Source organism: Peromyscus californicus, unplaced genomic scaffold, assembly GCF_007827085.1.
Source record: "Peromyscus californicus insignis strain IS unplaced genomic scaffold, ASM782708v3 Scaffold_14__1_contigs__length_90479793_seg_2, whole genome shotgun sequence".
Taxonomy (NCBI): Eukaryota; Metazoa; Chordata; class Mammalia; order Rodentia; family Cricetidae; genus Peromyscus; species Peromyscus californicus.
The window spans coordinates 56447435-56464555 of record NW_026294436.1 but is presented as its reverse complement, the minus strand read 5'-3'; the positions used below and the strand labels follow the sequence as shown (position 1 = coordinate 56464555).

Sequence of the window (17121 nt, the reverse complement as noted above, 5' to 3'; positions counted from 1 at the left end):
CTGCAGCTAAGAATTCCCAGTGCCACTCCCCTGTCTGTCTGCTCCACCCAGCTGCACCGCTGGTGGGCTATGTCCCAGGGACCCTGTCTGGGGGAGATGTGGGGGAGGCCTCTTTCCAATGAGAAAATTGTAGAACCTCAAAGAGTGGGTGGCCCAGCTGGAGCTGGGCTGAGAGAGAGAGAGAGAGAGAGAGAGAGAGAGAGAGAGAGAGAGAATGAGAATCAGCCTCTAGGGCAGGAAAACTTTGTCAATACAGAATTAGGCTCAGAGTCCTGGTGTTACTACATTTCTATGTTGTTGTATCCTTCTGAGGAGGACTATGGCAGGGTGAGACTGTCTTGAATGGAGGTGGGGTACCAGGGATCACTAAGAATGCTTCCTGAATCTGTGATTCTGTAGGTTCAGGAATCACAGGGATAGAAGGGTCACTGATAGAGGATCTCCATTTGTAAAAAGGTAGCTCCACACCCTTGCACCGACTCTACCAATGCTGGTGGTCTTGGCCTTTTTGTTTTGGCGAGTTCTCAGACTCGCCCAACTGCACTTGAGTCCCTTTCTACAGTCCCGATTCCGGACATCTGGAAATTAACTCTTGGACTCCGTAAAGAAAAGATAGTTATCAAAACCCGAGCCTTCAGTCGGAAAGCAGGAAGGACTACCACAGGAGGATGACCAATATGGAAAGGAAACAGTGAAGGAACACCTATGCAGAGTGTGCGACCGGGTCCTTGTGGGAGGGAAGTTTGTAAGGTAACTTCGAGTGCAGGGAGTGGACTCAGAGCCAACTGTTGGGTTGAGATTCATCGCGGAGTTGCCTCAGGAAAAAGCGGTTAATTTCTCTTTCGCCTAGAAAAGCCGTGGGAGGGACGCCCTTACTAAAGATGACTGCAGTCGTAGTTATTTAAGCCCAAGTGATGTGGAGAAGCGGAATCCGGATGTTGTCGCATTTGCAATTGACCGCACTGCCAGCTTCCAAGATGGTGACCCCCACTGTGTCAATAGCAGAGAAGCCCACAAGGAGGCGCACGGGATTCACTTCCGCCCGGTTCTCCTTCTTACGTTCTGCAGCCTGGGAAAGATGGCGGCCCTGAGAGCTGTGTGCTGCCTCCGCGGCGTCGGGGCCCAGGTGCTGCGGCCCGGGTCTGGGATCCGACTGCCGAATCAGCCCAGCAGGTGAGGAGGAGGCCTTTCCTCCATGCGTTCTCTTCAAAACTAGAATTTCTGGTGTCTGAGGACATTTCAAGGGCCCTGTGACCCCCTTAGGAAAGAATGACCCAGGCCTGTGACCCTCCTTGCGCAGGCCAGATTTCTCAGGTCTCTAGATGCAGTGTGACTCCTGTAGCAGAGGATGGGGAAAAGGAGGGTGAATTTGTTTTGTCAGAGGCGAATAGGTGAGGTGGAAGACCCTACCTTTCAAATTAATGATTCTAGCGTACCTCCTCTCATATCCGAAGAAGGGAGACCCCTCCTCTCTGAGCCCCTTCCCCAAGTTTCTCGCTCTCCCTCATTCGCTCCCATATACGAGTTTGCTCTCTCTCCCCTTCCTCCTTCCCTCTCCCCCGCTCTCTTAGCAATCTTAGGTTTACCATGAACAAATGATGTTCTCAACATTCGTATTCATGCAGGAGCTTTGGACCCCAGCTTGTATGTCCAAAACTGCACTATGGTATTGAAGAATACTAGCCCTGGAATACAGGCCATCCTTCCTTGGACCCACCCACATAAGAGTGAATAGATATTTAGGAATATATATATATGTACGAGTGCAATAACAATTGGTGAAAAAAGGCCGTTTATTTGAAGGAGAGCGGGGAGGGGCGTATGGGAGGGTTTGGAGGGAGGAAAGGGAGAAATGTAATTAAATTAAAATCTCAAAAAAAGTTGAGAAAAAAGTGAACGGGAGCACAGGAACCAAGCACACACTGTTCATGCTGTTTGTATAGGATCTATCTTTAATTCCTTAGAGGTGCTCGGCAGTGGCAGCCAGATATAGAATGGGCACAGCAGTTTGCAGGAGCTCTCATGTACCCCTCCAAGGAAACAGCCCACTGGAAGCCTCCTCCTTGGAATGGTGAGTTTTCAGAGCTGCTGCCTCCAGTCATCAGAAATCTTTGCTGATTTTTAAGTGCTATTGAGTCCCCTCTGTTTCAGGTAGAAGTGATAATAGCAGGGATTTATTGGTTAGAGACAGAAGGACTGACAGTCGTCCTCATTAATACTGAAAGGTCCTTACCATTATTTAATTAATGTCAGCTTTTTCCAGATTCCATACACTTGTATCTCTTTGTGGACAGCATCGTTTTCCTAAGAGCATTGGAACGAAACCTACTTAAATACAAGCATCTTTCCCCCATCAAAACTAGGTGTTTTGGGACTAGAGAGATGGCTGAGAGTTAAGAGCACTTGATGCTCTTGCAGAGGACCCAGGTTCAGTTCCCTGCATCCATATCAGGTGCCTTAGAACCACCTGTAACTCCAGTTCCAGGGGATTTACTGGCCTCTTCCGGCAGCTGCATATAGGTGGTAAACATTCATATATAGAGGCAAAGCACTCATACACATATACACATAAAATAAAATTTAAAGAAGTCTTTAAAAAAGAAAAAGACCCAGAGAGCTGCCTTGTCTTCAAAAACAAAACAATAATGAAACAACACCCAACAAATGGGCTCTTTTGTTTTTCATGTTTTGAAACAGGGTCTTGTGCAGAAGATATGGCTCAGTGGTTAAGGGCACTTTCTGGTCTTTGAGAGGACCTGAGTTCAGTTTTCAGCACTCACATGGTAGCTCACAACCATGTGTAACTTCAGTTCCAGGGAATCTGATGCTCTCTCTTCTGCCCTCCAAGGGCGGGCACACACACACACACACACACACACACACACACACACACCCACTCACCCACCACTCATACACATAAAATAAATAAAATTTTAAATAAAAAGAAAGAAAGCACCAAGGTCTTCCTGTATTGTCCAGACTGGCCTCAGAATCAAGATCTTCCTCCCTGATCCTCCCAAGTGCTGGAATTACTCTTCTTTTTTTTTTTTTTTTTTAAAGATTTTATTTTTTTATTATGTATACAGCATATATGACAGCAAGTCAGAAGAGGGCACCAGATCTCATTACAGATGGTTGTGAGCCACCATGTGTTTGCTGGGAATTGAACTCAGGACCTCTGGAAGAGCAGTCAGTGCTCTTAACCGCTGAGCCATCTCTCCAGCCTGGAATTACTATTCTTGATCTTTCGATTTTGATCAGTGGTACCAAGATTGTCCTTTTTTTGTTTGTTAGTTTTTTTTTGTTTTTGTGTTTCCCAGACAAGGTTTCTCTGTGTATCTATCCTGGCTGTCCTGGAACTCTCTGTAGGCCTGGCTGGCCTTGAACTCAGATACCTGCCTGCCTCTGCCTCCTGAGGGCTAGGATTAAAGGCATGAGCCACCACCACCTGGTTTCCTTTGTTGTTTTTAACAAAATCTCAAAATCTTTCCATTTTACCAGTAAAGACTCGGGAGCCAGATTGCTGGGGTGAAAGCCTGCTAGCTCAGAGAGGCGGAGAAAGCACCCAGCTAACCTTCTTCCTCGGCAGACATCCCAGAAGCCGCCTTCCTTCTCCTCGGCCTCAAACCAAACTCCTTAAACTGAATGTCCCTCTACTTCCTGTGCATCTCTCTCTGTCCTCCTGACTCCCTCTTACCCTCTATGTCTTTTTCTTAATAATCCTGTGTTTTCTGGTTTTGTTTTGTTTTTTTCCCTCTGTCAGCTTATCAGCTGCACCTGAATCTACTGATATTTTAACTGCTGTCTGCAGCCACACTGCCACCCTCCCCGCCCAAGTCAGTGACCTACTGGCCACTAAGGCTGCAGCCTGGAGGGATGCAGCAGTGTAGGTTTTAACTAAGTCTCTATTGTTCTATTTTCCAACAAAGACTCAAGAGTCAGATATTGGGGTGAAAACTTGCTAGATCAGAGAAGCTGAGAAGCAACTACCTGACCTCTTTTGGCTGGAGACTCAGCAAGAGAGTGTCTCTCTTCACAGGTCCCTGATCAAAAAAGACCACAAAGTCTCATAAGTCCCTAGTACTTCCTGTGCATCTTTCTAGCCATCTCCCTCTGTCCTCTGTGCTCTCAATGGCACTGACTCTGTGCTCTACAGCCCCCCCCCCCCCCATCCAAAGTTATTTTATTAACACAGTCTTGGAGTTTCACAGTGAAAACAAATATCCCACAATAGTTCACTTCCTGCCAATTGGTTGCTTGGTCCGCCTGTTGACCTATAGTTGACTTTATTTAATCCTATTTACAGTATTTAAGCAGAAGGGTGTTGGATTAAAGGTGTGTGCTAGGGCTGAGGCACACCACAACTCTTTTTCAGTATGTGACGCAATCTCAGCGTTCACAGTGTGGTCAAATATCCTGCAACAGTCCTTCAAGATGGAAACTTTATAGTTATCTTTGGCTTTGTCTCTCTCTTGCCCTCAATGTCTTTGTCTAATAAGTCATCAACCCAGGTACACTTTTTCATCATTTCTCTCTTTTAATTAAAAATATTCTAAGATGTATTTTATGTGTCTGAGTGTTTTGCCTATATGCATTTAAATGCGCCACGGGTATGTGTCTGAGTGTTTTGCCTATATGCATTTAAATGTGCCACATGTGTGCCTGGCACCCGTGGAGTTCAGAGGAGGGCATCAGATTCTCTATAACTGGAGTTAAGGATGGTTATGAGCCACCATGTAGGTGCTAGGAACTGAACCTGATCTTCTGCAAGAGCAACAAGTGCTCTTAATAACTGAGACATCTTTCCAGCTCTCCCTATTAATTTTTTTAGGTTACTTTATGCACATGTGTGAATGCTTGCTTGTCCATATGTGTACCTGGCATTTTTTATTAGGACAGTTGTGTGTATACAGTGACCTGCAGAGGACATATGAGACATCATATCTCCTAGAACTGGAGTTATAGGTGGTTGTGAACCAGTCCTGTATGAGTCCTGGGAACCAAACCTGGATCCTCTGCAAGAATAGCAAGTATTCCTAAAGGCCAAACCATTTCTTCAGCCCATCCGTTTAAAATTTCATTGTCATGGGCAGTGGTGGCACATCCCTTTAATCTGAGCCTTCCTGAGGCAGAGGCAGGTGGATTTCTGAGTCTGAGGCCAACCTGGTCTACAGAGCTAGTTCTAGGACAGCCGGGGCTACAGAGAGAAACTCTGTCTTTTTTTTTTTTTTTGGTTTTTCGAGACAGGGTTTCTCTGTGTAGCTTTGCGCCTTTCCTGGAACTCACTTGGTAGCCCAGGCTGGCCTCGAACTCACAGAGATCCGCCCGCCTCTGCCTCCCGAGTGCTGGGATTAAAGGCGTGCGCCACCACCGCCCGGCGAGAAACTCTGTCTTAAGAAACAAACAAACAAACAAACAATCATGTAGTCACTTGTTTTTGCTTAATTTTTTTGTTTGCTTGTTTTCCGTTGTCCCCTCCCTTTTGCCATATTATTTCACTATGTCGCCAAAAAACATAACCAACCAACAAACAAAAAGCGTGTACAGAATTTTTGTCCCATCTCTAAGAATCCTGTATAGTGTCACCCGCTTCTTTTTCCCCAAGCATCATTTTATATGTTATTATTTTTTAATGATTTATTTATTTATTTATTATGTATATGGTATTCTACCTGCATGAATCCCTATATACCAGAAGAGGGCATCAGGTCTCATTACAGATGGTTGTCAGCCACCATGTGGTTGCTGCGAATTGAACTCGGGACCTCTGGAAGACCAGGAGTGCTCTTAACCTCTGAGCCATCTCTCCATCCCCCTTACATGTTATTCTTTTGTTTAAAAACTAAATACTAACAGTTACCTTTTCAGAAATGCAGTAATGATAGCTGTTTGTCATGGGCTAAAGCAGTCTGTATGCATTATTTTACTTAATCATCATACCAACCCATGGGGTATTATCCTCGTTCTGAAGAAATGATGGTACTTGATTAAAACCTGATCCAGGACACAAAGCCAGATTTGTACTCAAATCTGTCAGACCAGAAAACACAAACTGAAAATTGTTAGTCAAAAGGGGGCTTTGGTTTCAAGTCTTTTGTTTTATGTGCATTGGTTTTTTTCCTGCATGTGTTTCTCTGTGAGGATGTCAGATCTTGGAATTACAGACAGTTGTGAGGAGCTGCCATGTGGTGCTGGAAGAGCAGTCAGTGTTCTTACCCACTGAGCCATCTCTCTAGCCCCAGTGTCAAGTCTTAACTCTCCATTTACCAGTGAATTGAGTGCCTACTGTATTTCATGACTTTGTAAGGCAGTAGTTCTCAACCTTCATAAGACTGTGTCCCTTTAATACAGTTCCTTATGTTATGGTAACTCCCAACCATAAAATCATTTTTGTTGCTACTTCATAACTGTAATTTTGCTACTTGTAGACGATCTTTCTCATTGGGACTATCAACTCACAAATAATGACTTGGAGTCTTACTTTTAATTATGAAAACTTGGCCTATAGCTTAGGCTTGTCCCCCTAGCTCTTATAACTTAAATTAACCCATTTCTATTCATCAACATGTTACCATGTGACGCATAGCTTTTACCTCTCCTCCTGCATGTCTTGTTCTCTCTCTGAGTCTGGCTGGCAACTCCCTTTTTTTCTTCCCAGAGTTCTCTCTCTGTCTAGAAGTCTGGGCTGTACCTCCCGACTTGCTATTGGCCGTGTAGCTTTTTTTTTTTTTTTTTTTAAAGTGATTTTTCTTTTTCTTTTTTTTTTAAAGATTTCTTTATTTATTATGTATACAGAAGAGGGCGCCAGATCTCATTACAGATGGTTGTGAGCCACCATGTGGTTGCTGGGAATTGAACTCAGGACCTCTGGAAGAGCAGTCAGTGCTCTTAACCTCTAAGCCATCTCTCCAGCCCGGCCGTGTAGCTTTTTATTAAACCAATCACAGTGATACATTTTCACACAGTGTAAAGGAATATTCCACAACAGCTACTGTTATGAATCACTATGTAAATATCTATGTTTTCCAATGGTTTTAGGTGACCCCTGTGTAAAGGTCTTTTCACCCCCAAGGAGTTGCAACCCACAGGTTGAGAACCACTGTTGTAAGAATTAAAGGCCTGGCATATGTAAGTTCTGCAACTTGTAAGGGCCTAGAATATGTAAATCCTTTGTATGTGTATCTGTTCACCATGTGCATGCTTTGTGCCCAAGGAAGACAGAAAAGGGCATTGTAACTCTCTGGAACTGGAGTTACTAGTTGTGAGCCGACATATGGGCTTGATCCCAGGAATTGATCCCAGGTCCTCTGGAAAAGTAGCCATTGCTCTTAACCATTGAGCTATGTCTCCAGTTCTGTAAGTCCTATGTAACTATTATTAGCATTACTAATATCGATCCCCCTACTAATAATATACCCCTACTGCCTCCAGACATTATTTTTCTGCTACTTAAGAACTCCTTATAAACAGTTTCTTTGATACTTGCTTCTAAGACTTGGCCTGTATTGATTGTAGAGCCAGGGATGTTTCATCCCTCTATTTTTTTTTTTTTTTTTTTTTTTGGTTTTTTTGAGACAGGGTTTCTCTGTGTAGCTTTGTGCCTTTCCTGGATCTCGCTCTGTAGACCAGGCTGGCCTCCAACTCACAGAGATCTGCCTGCCTCTGCCTCCCAGTGCTGGGATTAAAGGTGTGCGCCACCACCGCCCTGCTCATCCCTCCATTTTTAAGTTTTCATGCATAATAAGTTTCTCTGTTCTACCAGCCAGCTCCCAAATAACAACATGGAGACTTATTATTAATTTTAAAAGCTTGGTTTTAGTTTAGGCTTGCCCACTACCTCTTATAACCTAAATTAACCCATATACTTTAGTACTTTAGCCTATGTTCTGTTGTGTGGCTTACTACCTCACCTCTCCGTTCTGTTCATGCTGCTTTTTCCACCTCTGTCTGGCTACCTGCCTTTCTTCTTCTCTGTCCCCAGAAGTCCCGCTTAACCTCTTCCTGCCTAGCTATTGGCCATTCAACTCTTTATTAAGAGTTATTATCTTTATTAAGAGTTATTATTATCTTTATTAAGAGTTATTATCTTTATTAAGAGTTATTATTATTATTATCTCACACAGTGTAAAGGAATATTCCGAAACACTCATGATGATCTTTTTTTTTTTTGGTTTTTCGAGACAGGGTTTCTCTGTGTAGCTTTGTGCCTCTCCTGGAACTCACTTGGTAGCCCAGGCTGACCTCGAACTCACAGAGATCCGCCTGGCTCTGCCTCCCGAGTGCTGGGATTAAAGGCGTGCGCCACCACCGCCCGGCTCATGATGATCTTTAAATAGTTGAACTAAGTCAGCTACCTGGTAACATAAATTTGACCTCATTACTACTTTTCACTTGTAATTGTTTCCCAAGTTAAAGTATGTTTCTCTTTTTTTCTTTCTTTCTCTTTTTCTTTCTTTCTTTTTTTTTTGAGATAGGGTCTCACCATGTATCCTTGATTGGTCTGGAGCTTACTTTGTGAACCAAGCTGGCCCCAAACTCAGTGGTCTGCTTGCCTCCACCTCCTGAGCATTAAGATTATACTAACCATGCCTGGCCCCAAAGTGTAAGTTTCTTGAGGGTAAAAAAACTGCCATTTGGAGGACAGGCATGGTGTCATATGTCTTTAAATTCGGCACCAGGGAGGCAGAGTAAGTTCAAGACCAGCCTAGTATACATATTGAGTTCCAGAGCAGCCAGGACTCTGTAGAGAGACCCTGTCTCCAAAATCAAAACAAAACAAACCAAAAAACTGCCGTTTGGACTGAGAATGTAGCTCAGTTGATAGAGTGCCAGCTTAGCAATCACAGGGTCCTGGGTTCAATACCCAGCATGGCATAAACCAGAAGTGATTGTAGACTCCTACAATCTCAACATTTAGGAAGTAGGGACAGAAGGTCTCAGAATTTCAAGGTTACCACCTTCAACTGAATAGTGATAGTGAGTTTGAGGCCAGCCTGAGCTGAGACCCAGTCTCAAAAACAATGTCATTTAATAGTAAGTATTAAACACATTTCTCTCTTTTTCCCCCCTTGAGGAAGGGTCTCACTATGTAGTCCTGGTTGGTCTTGAACTCACAGATTTACCTGCCACTGCCTTCTTTGTGCTGACATTAAAGGCATGCACCCCCTCGCTAAACTGAAGTATGTATTTCAAACTGCTTGTCCATTCCTCATACACATTGAGATGTATCATGTGTTACAGATAAGAAGCCAAGGCTCAGTGGTTAAAGGTTCTTCCAGAAGACTTAGGTTCAATTCCCAGTTCCCATACTGATTGGTTCACAGTCATCTATAGCTCCAGTTCCAGAGATCTGATACCTTCTGACCCCTGTGGGCTCCTGCAAACATGTGCTGCACATATGTACACTCAGGCACACACATACTCATAAAAAAATAATAAATATCTGTCAGCTGTGTTAGCATGTCTCTTTAATTCCAGCACTTAGGCAGAGGTGGGCAGATCTCTGAATTCAAAGTCATCCTGGTCTACAAAGTGGGTTCCAGACCAGTTGGGGCTACAAAAGTGAAATTCCATCTCAGAAAAAAAAAAGAATAGTAGCCAAGTCTCATGACACAAGCTTATAAGCCCAACTCTTCAGGAGGCTGAGGCAGGAGGATCATTAAGGGTTCAGTACTAGCCTGGACTACTGGGTGAGTTCAAGGCCATCCTGGGTGAGATCCTGTCTGAAAATTAAAAGGAGGTGGGAGTATAGCTCAGTGGTAGAGGACTTGCCTAGGACAAGCAGTGCCCTAGGTTTAGTCCTTAGCACAACAACAAAATAAAAGGTGTTCCAGGGCAGCGGTTCCAACCTTCCTAACACTGCGACCCTTTAACACAGTTCCTCCTGTTGTGGTGACCCCAGCCATAACATTATTTCATTACTACTTCATAACTGTCATTTTGCTACGGTTATGAATTGTAATGTAGATATCTGTGTTTTCCAGTGGTCTTAGGTGACCCCTGTGAAAGGGTCTTTCAGTTCCTAAAGGGGTCGTGACACACATGTTGAGAACCACTGTTCAGGGGCTATAAACGGACTTCATGATCCCTCATTGGAAAATTTAGAGCTTCCTTCCCTTTTCCCCATTTCTTGGCCATTTTCCTAGTTATGCTGGAATGAGGGTGCTAACAAGGTGTGGGATGGTGAGCCAGAAGATATGTAGAGAGAACTAATTCCTTGCTGTGTCTTGGGGGTGCCCAAGGGGATTACCATTTGGCTCAGAACTCTTTCCCACTTCTCAGATTTGGACATTTTGAAGGACAAAGTAGTCACCAATGTGACCCTGAACTTTGGGCCCCAGCACCCAGCGGCCCATGGAGTCCTGAGACTGGTGATGGAATTGAGTGGAGAGATGGTGCGGAAGTGCGACCCTCACATCGGGCTCCTGCACCGGGGCACTGAGAAGCTCATTGAGTACAAGACCTATCTGCAGGTGTGGAGGTGAACAGGGGCCTGTTGATGGGGTCTGAGCTGTAGCTTGAGACTGATGGTTTTGCTGTCCCCAAGCTTCAGGGCAGGAGGGTGGCAAGGGTTAGTCTGTTGTGTACTATCATTTTAAGATATGTTAATTTGTTTATGCTGTGGAATATTCGTTTAATGAATCAAAGATGTGTTGCATTCTTTTATGTTGAATTTGTTTAACTCTGTGAAGCTGTGTTACTTTGCCTGTCTGTGACACCTGATTAGTCTAATAAAGAGCTGAACAGCCAGTAGCCAGGCAAGAGAGGGATAGGCGGGCCTGGCAGGCTGAGAGAATAAATAGGAGGAGAAATCTGGGACGAGAGATTGAGGAACGGAGAAAGAAGGAGGGAGGAGGGTGTCGGGGGCCAGGCACACAGTCAGCCATGGACTAAGAAAGGCATATAGAATAGAATAGAGAAAGAGAAAAGCCCGGAGGCAAAAGGTAGATGGGATAATTTAAGAAAAGCTGGCTAGAAATAAACCAAACTAAGGTTATGTATTTATAAGTAAGAGTAATACTTCGTTTATTTATTGGGGAGCTGGGTGGCGGGTCCCCCAAAGAGCTAGGAGTAAGTAACAACCAACTGCATCAGTCCTTTGAGGTCACTGTTGGATAGGAGCTTGGAGAAAGTGCTGAAGGATGCAGGAATCTTTGGGGTTCTTCCAGCATCAGTACTTTATAGCTGGACCACACTTCCAGCTTTTCTCTGTCTGATTTTGGGATGGCCCTTTTATCATTACTTCAGTGCCTCAGTTTCCCTCTTAAGTGAGTGCGTCAAAGCTAGCGTCCCCACGGGCAGAGGAAGAGGAATGAGACGTCAGCTCTTCAGGATTAACAGCGGATTCTTGTGTCTTCCCACTCTCTTAAATCTGTTTTCAAAATACTCAGTGAGTCAGAGTGACCGGAGGAGGTTTGTGACAGAATTTGCCGTGTTTAGAAGAACTGTGTGACCTAAATAGTTGAAGGTCGGATTTGAAGGAGTTGGATCTGGAATACACTTCCAGATGTTGTTTTTCTGATTAGTTGGGGTTTTTTTGGTTTTTTTTTTTTTTTTTTGGTTTTTTTTTTTTTTTTTTTTCTTACTGTTATAAAGAAAGGGCCCTGAACAGAATAGTGGAATAGGGCTTTAGACCCAGCCCTGTGACTATAATGTGCTTCCTCCAGGGAGCCTAAGCAGTGGTGGCTTCTGTTCACACTTTTGTGGGTTAACCCCTGTAGCATCATCCTGCGTCACAAATGACATCAGGACCAGAACAGGCTGTCCCCGTGAGAAGCAGTTTAACTCCGCCTTCTTCCTGGAAGCTGGAACTGACTTGGTAGGCAGCTGGGACTTTGCTTTCCTGACATTCTGGGGGAAAACTACTGTAAAACTGACTTTTCTCCTTCAAAATCTCAGTTTTAAGGGACTAAGAGGAAAAAGACATAGAAGTCCAGGGCACACTTTGAGAAAGGTTACAGTGCTGAAGCGCCTTGTAAGAGCCTGAGTATTAAGTTTTTGGAAATTTTATGACTTAGTTGCTGAAGTTATTATTAAAATTAGATTATACATTTTGTGTGTGTGTTTATTTATTTATTTTTTTGAGACAGGGTCTCACTGTATAGCTCTGGCTGTCCTCGAACTCTCTATGTAGACTCACAGATTTTTGATCTCTATCATAAAGATACTGTATAATGTTGTGCCATGTTCCTCAAGGGTACATTTAGTTACATTTTGATAGCTTAAAATTGACCATGGTGGGAGTATTATCACCATGGAAATTGTCAAACATGATAAATCAAGGTCTTCTCATCATTGTAGAGAGCCAGTTTTTAAACATTTGATGCTAGTTTTAAATAAGCATGTTATGGGAGCTTTCATTCTGCTTTGCTGGGACTCCTGAGTCTCTAAAGGTAAGTACTGACTTCCAGTGCCTGACAAGAAGGTTTCCTGCCTCAGACAGTGCACTCCTGGGCCTGTTAGATGTGACCTTCCTTCCTTCCTTTCAACAGGCCCTTCCATACTTTGACCGGTTAGACTATGTGTCCATGATGTGTAATGAGCAGGCCTATTCTCTAGCCGTGGAGAAGCTGCTAAACATCCAGCCTCCTCCCCGGGCACAGTGGATCCGAGGTATGTTCTGCTCCTTATTTCTGCTGCCCACTGTGAGCACAGGACATCTAAGTGCATTGAACTCAACTTTGATATTTAGATTCCAGATTCCACTCACACAGGATGAGCCCTGGGCTCCTATGTCCTTCTTTCTAAAAACACACACAATATGTATAAATATTCACTTCGGATATTTATTGTGTATGTTGATGCATGTGAAATGGCATGTGTCAAGGCATATGTGGGGAGGTCAGAGGACAGCTTTGGGGAGTTAGTTCCCTGCTGCTGCCTTGTCAGCAAGCCTTTACCCACTGAGCCATCCTTCCAGCCCTGTCCATCACTTCTTATCTTTCCATCTCACAGTGCTGTTTGGAGAGATCACACGGATTTTGAACCATATCATGGCTGTGACCACACATGCCTTGGACATTGGTGCCATGACTCCTTTCTTTTGGATGTTTGAAGAAAGAGAGAAGGTATAAGGGAGGCGTGGATAGGAATAGGGAAGGAAGTACATGAAGTAGAGAGGGCAGAGAGGGAGACAAATGGAAACAGGGGAAGGGAGCAGTGTATTTTGGATTGTGTTTGTGGGAATCTTGTCTCATGAGGCGTTTGGCTAGCCACAAGAAGTCAGAGGTAGGGCAATGGGCTACTGTGTTGCTGAACTTGGGGGTCCCTGGACTTTATTTCTCACCCCTAGTGCATTCTGTCTAGATGTTTGAGTTCTATGAGCGGGTGTCTGGAGCCCGAATGCACGCTGCTTATATCCGACCAGGAGGAGTGCACCAGGTGAGTGGCTCGCCTGCCTCCGCACTTCCCGTCCAGGCCGCTTTCCTCTTTGACCACTGGAGGGCAGTGTGGGCTGATGGACCGGGACTCCGGCCCCGTGGGAAGGGGTGCTATGACAAGAATCACCACTTGGTTTCTAGGACCTACCTCTTGGGCTTATGGATGACATTTATGAGTTTTCTAAGAACTTCTCTCTTCGGATCGATGAGGTGGAGGAGGTAAGATAGAAATCAATGGGGAAAAAATATCTTTATCCCCCAAAAAGGCTTGTGGAATTTTAGTGCCCAGTGTTATATAAGTACAGAGGCTTTTGAAGATTGTCATGAAGAATATTAGCACACTGGATTTCTCTATCCATAGATGCTGACCAACAATAGGATCTGGCGGAATAGGACAATGGATATCGGGGTTGTTTCGGCAGAAGACGCACTTAACTATGGATTCAGGTAGGAGAATACAACTTCTTTCCTTAGGGGTGGGAGGGGCTGTAGAGAGTTACAGCCCAGTGTCTTGGTCTCAAGCACGTTTGGTACTCTCCTGTCCATGCCTTGAGTTTGTGTCCCATAACCAAAGTGTTGGGGAGGGAGAGGGAAATAGGAAGCATGTGTGTCCTTTCTTGTTTTTGTGGAGGGTGGCCCTTATGCCCATTGTACCCTACAGTGGAGTGATGCTCCGAGGCTCAGGCATCCAGTGGGACTTGCGGAAGACCCAGCCCTATGATGTATATGACCAGGTCGAGTTTGATGTTCCTATTGGTTCTCGAGGGGACTGCTATGATAGGTAAGACCCAAATCCTTGCTCAGCTCTTTGTCCTGCTGATTTCTTTGCTCTGTTTCCTAGTGTCTGTAGGAGCCTGTATAATGTGTTAAACTTGGTAGAGTTGTGCTTAGCATTCACAATCCCCAGTATTCTCCTCCAACACACACACCAAATAATAGAGCTATTTATTTTTTACCCTTATCCTGCCATCCTGCCTTAGATAAAACTAGTTTGGTTGTTTTTGTAGCTGAGAAAGATGAAGCATAAGTTAGGGATTAGCCTGTTAGTAATTGAGATTGGAATCCTCCTGACCCAGCGCTCTTCCTTCTTGATTCTAAGCTACACAGTCCATTCCTGTTTACTGACCCTGAGTAAGATTAGCTACTGTTGTTCTCTTTGTTTATCTTTCCATTCGACTCCCGGACTCTGCAGTCCAAACTGGGTTTAAGAGGGTAAAAGGAGAAACACTGCAGGCCACGTGCTGGAAAAAAGAGAGAGAGAGAGATTTGGAGAAGGACTCAGTGGTCCTTCAAAACACTGAAGGGTTTATATGGGCAGCCAAAGCAAGCAGAGAGTCTGTACGAGGAGAAACAGGAACATTTACCAAACAGTTTTCATGTCTCCCAAAGGGCGTCTGTCCAGATTCCTGCTTCTTACTCCTCTCTCTGCTTTCTCTTGTTCTAAGTCTGTCTCATCTACTTCAGGTACCTGTGTCGTGTGGAGGAGATGCGCCAGTCCCTTCGAATCATTTTACAGTGTCTGAACAAGATGCCTCCGGGGGAGATCAAGGTTGATGATGCCAAAGTGTCTCCACCTAAACGAGCAGAGATGAAGGTTGGCTGCAGGGAGAGGGAAGAGAGATTGGGTGCGGGAAAGGGATCAGTGGCCACGGAGAAATGTCCTTGGATTAGATCCTGCCTTTCAGTTTGACTTGTAAAGACTCTGACCCTTTCACCACACTCATCTTTTTTCCTGTCTACCTGCTTCCTGGTTTACATGTGTGTTGTTAGTCTCCCGAAGGGCAGAGATTGCTATGTCTGCTGGGGGAAAGCCCAAGGGCAGAACTCGGATCTGGCTTCTTCCTTTTTCTTTTATTGGTTTTTTCAAGACAAGGTTTCTCTGTGTAACAGTCCCGGTTGTCCTGGAACTCACTCTGTAGACCAGGTTGGCCTCGAACTCCCAGAGATCCACCTGCCTCTGTCTCCTGAGTACTGGGATTAAAGGCATGCACTGCCACTGCCTGACTGGATCTGGTTTCCTGATGCTCCCTTTTTCCTTTCCTCAGACATCCATGGAGTCACTAATTCATCACTTTAAGCTGTACACTGAGGGCTACCAAGTTCCTCCAGGAGCCACATACACTGCTATTGAAGCTCCTAAGGTGAGGGAGGAGGGGAAGAAAAAGTGTGTGGAGTGGGGGCTGGAGGTAGAAGTGAACAGAGTGCTCCCTCACTGGTGACCAGAGAGACTTTGGTAGACGAGAAGAAGGTTCTTCCTACTAAGGAGGCATCCAATTTTCTTCCTTGGACAGGGAGAATTTGGGGTATACCTGGTGTCTGATGGCAGCAGCCGCCCTTACCGGTGCAAGATCAAGGCTCCTGGTTTTGCCCACCTGGTAAGACAATCTCAGTGGTTCTAACTGCAATACATTAATAATTTATTGACCTTGATTGAGGATTTTTATTTATTTTCAGCAACTTAAAAAAATTATTTATTTTTAGCTTTTATATATGTATGTATGTGTGTATATGTTCGCTACATAAGTGCAGGTGCCTTCAGAGGCCAAAGAGGGCATCAGATCCCTGGAGCTGGAGTTACAGGCAGTTGTGAACTACCTGTTGTTGGTTTCGGGAGCCAATCTCAGGTCCGCTGCAAGAGTAGTACATACTCTTAGCAGCTGAGCCACCTCTCCAGCACCTTGCTTTTTGAGATAGGGCTTTGCTATACAGCCCTGGCTTGTCTAGAACTGCCTATGTAGCTAGGGCTGGTCTCAAAGTTACTATGTCTTTGGACTTTAGCCTCCCAGGTACGAGGATTACAGGAGTACACCTCCACACCCAACTCTTGGAGGAGATTTTGTTTTGTTCCATTTGTTTGTTTAAGATAGAATTTTGCTACAAACCCAAATTAGCCTGGAGATTACTATATGTGTGTGGGCTTTCCTTGGATTCACAGTGACCCTCCTGCCTTAGACTTTCAAGTGCTAGAATTACAGATATAAGCTCCTGTGCCTGGCTGGATGAGGATTTGGGCTTGGGGTTTTTGTCATTGCTGTGTTTTGTTTTTGAGATGAGGTCTCAGTATGTAGCTCTGGCTGGCCTAGAATGTAGACTAGTCTGGCTTCAAACTCATCAACATCCTCCCGTGTGCTGAGATTAGCTGTGTATACTACCACACCCTGCCTTTGGATGGGATTTTAAAGAGCTCTCCTCTGCAAACTTGCATTAACGTGTTCCTATCTCCTCTCCACAGGCTGGTTTGGACAAGATGTCTAAGGGACACATGTTGGCAGATGTCGTAGCCATCATAGGTATGAGACCTATTATGCAGTAAGGTGTCAAAGACAAGGGGTTTGGGATTCCATTTAGGAACAAAATCAACCGCTCAATGTTCAGTATAGACTGTGTTCTGGACTCTAGGCCAGAGTGTCTTGGACACAGTCATGTGCTCTGAACCTCTGACAATAACCTTCATCCTCTAACCCTTTAGGTACTCAGGATATTGTGTTTGGAGAAATAGACCGATGAGCAAAGGCACAGCCCTTGAGCTCCCGTGCCTGGCAGCTTCCTCTGCAAGGCCTGTCCCTCACAGGAAATGAGGCTGTGTGTCTCCGTGTGTATAAACAAACATACATGTACACGCTGACTTAGCTGTACAGACTTTCTGTGCATGTACTAGAAAAAGAGAAATTATATTAAATTAGCCGCCTTGCGGCCCCTACGCTCAAGCTTCTAATGAGTCTTTCTTGGTGTCTTACTGTCT

At 44.7% G+C, this 17121-nt stretch overlaps 1 protein-coding gene across 2 annotated transcripts; it reads left to right on the top strand.

The window, feature by feature from the left end:
• The first annotated feature begins 1038 nt into the window (after positions 1–1038).
• Ndufs2 (NADH:ubiquinone oxidoreductase core subunit S2) lies at positions 1039–17081 on the top strand. Of its 2 annotated transcripts, none has more exons than XM_052737591.1 (14): positions 1039–1173; positions 1965–2071; positions 10282–10472; positions 12492–12612; positions 12955–13067; positions 13306–13380; positions 13521–13598; positions 13741–13826; positions 14041–14160; positions 14844–14973; positions 15425–15520; positions 15671–15754; positions 16612–16669; positions 16849–17081. In XM_052737591.1, the coding sequence occupies exons 1-14, from the start codon at positions 1079–1081 to the stop codon at positions 16884–16886; spliced, it is 1392 nt and encodes a 463-aa protein (XP_052593551.1). In that variant the 5' UTR covers positions 1039–1078; the 3' UTR covers positions 16887–17081. The 2 variants fall into 2 exon arrangements, with proteins under 2 accessions (XP_052593551.1, XP_052593552.1); XM_052737592.1 differs by having other exon boundaries at positions 1070–1173; positions 1944–2071.
• The last annotated feature ends 40 nt before the right edge of the window (positions 17082–17121 follow it).

Excerpts from the sequence above, each read along its gene's own strand:
- Ndufs2 (XM_052737591.1), top strand. The coding sequence starts at position 1,079 with ATGGCGGCCCTGAGAGCTGTGTGCTGCCTCCGCGGCGTCGGGGCCCAG. Across the intron at positions 10,473-12,491 it reads AGTACAAGACCTATCTGCAG|GCCCTTCCATACTTTGACCG; the intron begins GTGTGGAGGTGA and ends TCCTTTCAACAG. Across the intron at positions 14,161-14,843 it reads CGAGGGGACTGCTATGATAG|GTACCTGTGTCGTGTGGAGG; the intron begins GTAAGACCCAAA and ends CATCTACTTCAG.